The 7,505-nt window shown below is 37.5% G+C and overlaps 1 protein-coding gene across 1 annotated transcript in view; it reads right to left on the reverse strand.

The window, feature by feature from the left end:
• The window catches only part of ITIH2 (inter-alpha-trypsin inhibitor heavy chain 2), a 51,454-nt gene extending 45,898 nt beyond the window's left edge, over positions 1–5,556 (reverse strand). Inside the window, 4 exon segments of the mRNA XM_007935475.1 lie at positions 767–936; positions 2,421–2,453; positions 4,156–4,230; positions 5,473–5,556. Coding sequence (XP_007933666.1) covers positions 767–936; positions 2,421–2,453; positions 4,156–4,230; positions 5,473–5,556 — 362 coding nt within the window.
• Between the last annotated feature and the right edge of the window lie 1,949 nt (positions 5,557–7,505).

Raw genomic sequence — 7,505 nt, forward strand, 5'->3', positions numbered from 1 at the left:
AAAAAATCCCCAATGTAACTATCACTCTTTTATACTGTTACCAATACTTCACCAATATTATTTCATCTACACTCCCACTCAATTATTTTGAAGCCAATCCCAGACAGCATATCCTTTCACCCATGAACACTTCAGTATATATTCTCTAAAGAAGTTTTAAATTCTATGTGAGCAGAACTAGTCACTGGAAAGAAACTAAGAAAGATTTAAATGAAGTATAAGAAATAATTCTAACAGAGTTGTCAACTATTGAATGGAAAGATAGTGAGTTTATCATTAAAGAGATATTCAAGTGAAGCCTAGATAACTCATTGTCAGCAGTATAATAGAGAATTTCCAGCACTGTACGGTAATTGGATTTAATGAGTGTGCCTCAACATTTTTCCTCATAGAGAAGTATATGAAAGATGACACTGACATGCTCCTCATATACTCACATATAATTTCCTGTAAACCAATGCAACTCTGTATATTTTTCTTCTACTTAAAAAAGCATATTAAACTGTGTGAGGTTGTTGTTGCCATAGAGATAGCTTTAAGTTTGCTTTGATTTGTTAGAAACAAAAAGTGAATCCATCACAAATTCTGATACTTTGAACAAGGATAAATTATTGGGACCCACCCTAGAGTGACTCATAACACACAGTGGGTTCACATCTTTGCAGGTGGGAACCACTGGAGCCCATGACCATTAAAATCCTTCTAATTATGAGAATCTCATTCTGTGAGTAAAGTGCATCTGATTTTGGTCTTAGGAGTTACTTACATAGAGAAGTTGGAAATGAAGGCTCCTTTGGGAATCTGAACATCAAACACGACATTCTGAGGCTGTGGGGAGTTGTTTACCACTTTGCTTTGGATGATGGTATTTGCCATACGAGCTGTAATAGTGGACGAGACTTTATAGCTATAAAGTGTTACTTGATCAACATCTTCCTGTAATAGGAAAGAAAGCATAATAACTGTACTCATAGACAAGTGTTACCACATTTTACTACATATTTGATGTTAACAGCCATGCATGTTGTTTATTAAGAACAATTCTGGGGATTGTTAACTATATAACTCAGGTATTATTAAGCATTTTCCTAACTTTTTGGAATACATCACGACAGAAGTCTGACTTTCTTTTTTTCCCTCGAGGTATCTTGGGACCTCTTTTAGTTCTGTGCGTCTATTAATAATGGTGTTTTTCTTCTTTCTTCTTCTTCCTTTTTTTTTTGAAAAATAAGAATACAAGTATAAAATGGTTGTGGGAAGCAAAATTGGATGTGAGAAAGTTCAGGAAATAACTTCAAAGTCAGAGCCATAACTAAGGAAAGGATTCAGGACTGCAGGATTGGAAGGGGAGCCTGACTGTATCTTTAGAATGGGGCACAGCTGGGGGTTGGAAGTAAAAATGTACCCAAAGCCCCATATTGTTACCTGCTTTCTTCAATTGCATTTATTCCAATCTCATCTTTCCCAAATTAAAACACAATATAAGAACACTGATGGGTTTAACCAACAACAACAATAAAAAACAATATCACAAAGGAGGCATTTTGATGCAGTTATTAGCCCAGCCCTCTGTATCCATCTTTTCCAACACTTCTCCATTGATTTATGGTAGTTCTGGTGTAAAAAAAAAAAAAAAAAATACGGTATGTCAACATGCTCAAAGGCAAGGTGATAAAAAAACACGTCTTTTAGGAGAACTGCGAGCTTCTTCAGATCTATGGCAGTCATGGGACCTATTAGATTTTGCTTTTCCCTCCAAAAGGATTTGCTTATTTCAATACTATCTATCATCCTGGACACCTTGTTTTGTAAAATTAAGCCTTATCATCTTAAAATTAAGATGATATCGCCCAGCTCACCTCAAATTGGAATAAAATCTAGGCTCATTTTTTGCCCTTCCTACCACTATGAACTGAGTGAGCTTCTCACAGTTTTTTTTGTCAGGTCAGAGCAGGGAGTACAGCATGAACCACTTCCTTTTGAGTTTTCTTGCCACAGGAAGGTCTACTTGGAACTTTCAGGGAATTGAGCCATTTTATGTCTAAGAGTTCCTTTCCCACAGTCACTCATTTACCCTTCAAAGCTGTTAGGTGTCATATTCTAAATCAAATCTAACAGTTAAATTGAAATAAATGTATGTGCTTGGATGAAATCTATGTTGTTGGCAAAACTGGAAGAAATAAAGAGAAAGAACAATTTTGACTCTTGGTGGTAGCTTTCATATCTGTAAATACACTGTACTCTTTAATGATGAATTTTAGAAAACACTTCCAAACAGAATTGGGCAAGGGAGTATTTTGAAAGTCTGGTAAACACTCCCAGTGATAAAGACAAAGGAAACAACTGGATTGATTTCCAGATAATAGTTAACAGAAAAATCATTCTGACATCAATTTTTAACAAAATCGAAGTGAACTTACCACCGTTTCTGCAGATTCCCCAGAAACACTTCTCTGTGAAAGGAAGTTAGATAATCATTCTTCAACTGTGTTACTCATTACCTTGAGGGCAAAAATGTTTTTTGCTCTGTGAAAAACTATTTCTTTGATACTGAGCTGTAATTCATTCAATGGAATGGAGACATAAATAGCAAATATTCTTGAACACCATTTTCCCATTTGTGTATTTCTCTGAACGAGTTTCTCAGCTGCTTTCTGATTGGATGCACATCATTTTTGATATAATCTAAAAGCAAGTATTTTTAAGTGCAAATATTTAACCAGACTCATACTGAATACCTTATATCACCTTTATCCTATTTGTATGATTTAGTTTTTATTCAGATGAATGGTTGTTTAGATATCCCTTGCTGCCACAAAGTTCTGGATGTGCCATTCCCATTATTCGTAATGCTTCTCCTTCCAGAGCCCTTCTACCCCCTACTCCACAGAGCTAATTCCTACTCGAACTTTAAATCTCAGTTCCGGGAGAACTTCCTTCATGAAATGCTCTCTGACCCCCTAGTCTCAGCTCCCGTTACCAATTGTTTTCACAGGAGCATATTCCTTCTTTCTGAGTACTCATTTTGCTTTGTAATTATCCATTCTATTTGGTAATTATTTGATCAATGTCTGTCTCCTCTATTAGATTAAACTCAGGGAGAGCAGGGACTTTGGTTCAGTTTCTACTTGGTGTAGCCCTAAAGCTAAATAAGCACAATGACTGGCCCCTAGAAAATTCTGTGCTTTTATCCACTATGTTAGGGAATTATTTATGTGAATGATTGTCCTATGGGGAGAGTCAAAGGTAATATCATTGCCTTTGAGTGTTGAATGACTCAAGAATGATGGGTAAACAGTTAACGTCTGATGAATTTTAAAATAGTAAGTCAGATGTTGCATATAAGCTTAGCTTGACCTACTTGGGGTAAACTGAGGGTTTAGTGGTTGTATATAACATAGTAGGGCCACTGGTTGCCTTCTTTTAGACTTTTCGAGTGTTTCCTCTCTTAAAATTATAAAGACCCTGCAGTGCTGGTTTGGTAACTGGTCTTTAATATTATTGCTCTACAAAATACCTGATATTTCAGGAAGTCAAAAATTCATACTCATACAAATATAGGTCATTGGTCAGCATAGGTTTACTTCCATAAATGCCTCCTTTCTCAGCATCATATGAGCTTTATGCAGGAGAAGCCAAATCCTTTCTGGCATCCCAGAGAACTCATCCCCATTACTTAGAGAATCTTGTTTATGCTGCTGCTGGTAGTCTCCAGGATGCAGTCTCCAACAAGGCCAGTTCTCCTGACTAAATTACCCTCTGAGCTCCTTAGATGACAATGGCTGGAGGAAGGAGAATACTCTGGCTACCGTAGGAAGTGTCTGTCAATGCTGGGATAAGAAATGCTCTCCTCACAGGAAATTCTACCTTATAAGGCAATAAAAATTTTCCAGAATCTTAAAATTTGGAGAAAACACACAAGCATGTATCCTTTAAGTGACTAAGGTAGCCATTATGGTTCAGAGGCTAATGGGCAGCTATATGAACTCATATCTATTTCACCTTGTCAGTATTTCCACCTAGGTGTAAAACCATTGGACTCTTTTCTCCTGAAGAAAGGAGCTCTTGAGAATATCTAGCAGAAGCCATCTTAATTCTTCTTGTCTTTCTTCAATCTTCCACTTATTTTCCCTTTTGGAACTAAAAAAACTATACCTGATACCTCCGGTTCTCTGGCACAAATTGAAATTTTCCTGGGGTCAGTTCCACAAGATCTCCATATTCTGCAAACTTAAAAAGAATTTAGAAAGTTTATTATGATTTTAAAGAGAAATCTAGTGCAAAAGAGGCAAAACAGTCAGATCTGAAACAGCTAGTGGCAGGTATAAGGGTATTAATTGCATTATTTTATATTCTTTCCTATATCTCTGGGCAACTTCATTTGTTATACAATGATTTCTTGAATATATTTATGTTTACTACTTATGCCCCAGAGGTGAGTAAATGCAAGTTAACTTGTTCAAGTTTGTTGGACATAGAAATTCATTTGAGTTTGCTAGAAGACCAGCATGGTCAAGATGACCAAGTGATAGGTATGTGCCTGGGAAAGTACATGGTAGATCTTGGGACATTAACAATGTGTCACTGGATAGATGTGAACCATAAGTCTCCCTGATTGATATTGAAAAGGTTACCAGTAAGAAGTGACCAAAAAAGCACAAAGACATTTGGGTGTCTTGGCTTCAACTCCTGCCTTTATTACAAGATTCCCAATGTACTCTGGTATTTTACAGTGTTGGAAAATATGACAGTTTCTAAGCAGAAAGTGGCTTCTTTTCTGCAAATAAGCCATCTTTTTTTTTTTTTTTTTTTTTTAAGACTGCAAATATTATAGGCCACTGCATTTGCTAGGACTCTTCCATAACACACTTTGCTTTTCTGATGTAAAAGTAACTCTTGGATGACTTTCAAAATTACTCAGTTCAAGATTTTCCTTACCTGAAAAAGATGTATATTGGGGATGGCCTGCACTCTGACAGTCTACTTGCCATTTTCCCCTTTATCAGGAGTATTTAAAGTACCCTTATTACAGAAATCATTGTTCATTTATGTACAAAAACAATGGTGTTTTGGTAATGACTTTTATTAACAGTTTTAATAAAAGAGTGATAAAGCATTTCTTAGTAGTAATAATAGCTGATAATTACTAAGTGCTTGCTAGTGCCAAGCAGTTAACATATATCATTTAATTCTCATGACAACTCTTTGAATTAGATCTATTATTATCTCTATTTTTTAAAAATAAGGAGCAAGGAGCTTGCTGGCCCATTGAATTTGACTTAATTCTCATGCAAAACTTACTAATGCTTTAAAAAGCAAATACACTTTCCAGTAATTATAGTAGTAAACACTTCTTGGAGGAATTTTATGATAAGTTTTCATTCCACACAGAATACAGTCATTGGATAGAAATGGGCTATTTATTGAATATATATAGTATAGGCCAACAAGGAATCTTCTGGAAGTACTTACTTCAGGAAGTCCATTAGTGGGGATTTCCAAGCCTTGTCCCTGAGAAAGAAATAACCAGAAAAGAAAACATGTGAGTTGTTTCATTTTGCTGGACAGCTTTGCTAAGCTTCCCAGAGCAGATGTTCTGGGGAGAATTCCACTCCTTCCTAGTGAACCCAGTTCATAGGAACAACAGGGGAATATATTTGTTTTAAAAAAGAAGGAAAAGAAGAAGAAAGCTCTCAAACTTTGTTCAAAAACAGGACAAATATTTGTTCTGGAGCTCAAGCTTGAGCTGTGGGGGTGGATCAGACACCCAGAGGTTATTCAAACAGCGAGGCCAGAGGCAGTCCTTATGCTATGAGAACAAGTTAAACTAGGATGCATGTGCTTTTTCCTTTTTTTTTTTTTGGCTTTTGTTGATTTCTGTTGATCTGAAAATCAGAAAGACTTAGAGCTTATTGTCTTCTTCTTTAAATGACGAAGTGAGGAATTATACTGAGAAATAGAGTCAGAGAGGAAAACTTAAATGAAAAGTTTCTGGAAACTTATGTGAAAGCAGAGAAGATTTAGAAACAGTGGGAAAAGAATGTAATAGTTTTCCGAGCAAAGAATTTTATTTTTTATATTTTATCTCTCTTTAATAACTGAGTACCTATTACATCTGAACTCTGGTGGTGTAGTGCCTAAAGCATGTGACTGCTAACCAGAAGGCTGGTGGTTCAAACCCACCAGCCATTCCTCAGGAGGAAGGAAGATTCTGTAGAGATACCGCCTCAGAAAGCCAAGGAGGGGTCACTGTGAGAACTGTGCAGAGTGCTACATAGGATAAAAAGGCAGACTCCGCAATGAGAATGCTTCATCAACGTCTTTGATTAATATAGCAATGTGTGATGGCCTGCTCCAATCAGGCTTGCTCAGGGGAGTGGCAAATCAATTCTCTTCAGTCCAAAAATCAGTGGAAGCCCACATTGGAAGCATAACATCTTATATATTATTCCTTCCCATTCACGGTCCAGATATTATGATAACAATGTTAACTAGGATTTATCGAGCCTTTCCTTGTGTCAGGCACTTTTACACAGATTATCTAACCTCTTTAATTTTTACAAAAATGATATGCAGTGTGTACTATTTTTATCTTTTTACAGTTGAGGAAGGAGCCCTGGTGACACAAACAGTTAAGTGCTTGGCTGCTAAATGAGAACTGGCTGCTGGAACCCACTTAGTAGCTCTGTGGGAGAAGGATATGGTGGTCAGTTATATAAAGATTACAACCAGGGAAAAACCCTACAGGGCAGATCTACTCTGTTACATGGGGTTGCTAGAGTTGAAATTGAGTCAAAGGCCCCTGACAATAACAGCAATTGCAGAAATTGAGATTTACTAAGATTAAACAATCTACCTCACATCTCGTAGTAAATAGGGGTGGAATGGAGAGACACAGACCAAGTTATACCTGACTCCAAAGCCCTTGTTTTTCATGATTGCATCTCAGAGAAGCAACCTGCTCTGCTTGTCACTAGGATCCGGTATTCTAGCTGTGAGTTTAGAGTAGAATTTACCTGTAAGCCCCAAATAGGGTGGTAAATCTACTTGACTGCTTTTTCTTGAGTCTTGATTTCCCAGCACCTACTTTGGACGTCTGGTAGCATATGCCTAAGGCACTTGACTGCTCACCAGAAGGCTGGCGGTTCAAACCCACCAGCCACTCCTCGGAAGGAAGGTTGGGCAATCCTACTTCCGTAGTGATACTGCCTCGGAAACCCAAGGAGGGGTCGCTATGAGTCGGGGCCAACTCGACCGCAAACAACAACAACAACTTTGGACGTCTGTTCGGACAGGAGCCACACTGTGAACACCAGTTTGGTCAGGGAGGACCTAAACTACCACATCCTTTCTCTCAGTTTCTTTCCCTAGAATGGAAACTTTGACTCTCTGTTATCTTGGCATCTTGGACCTCTGTCTGATGCCCCTGATCTAGGACTTGGCGTGGACTTAATGCTGGGAGCCACTACTCTTTAAAAGAGGAGCTTTCACTAGCATGAAATAAA

Source organism: Orycteropus afer, unplaced genomic scaffold (genome assembly GCF_000298275.1).
Source record: "Orycteropus afer afer isolate SDZICR_OR568_19922 unplaced genomic scaffold, OryAfe1.0 scaffold00028, whole genome shotgun sequence".
NCBI classification, from domain to species: domain Eukaryota; kingdom Metazoa; phylum Chordata; class Mammalia; order Tubulidentata; family Orycteropodidae; genus Orycteropus; species Orycteropus afer.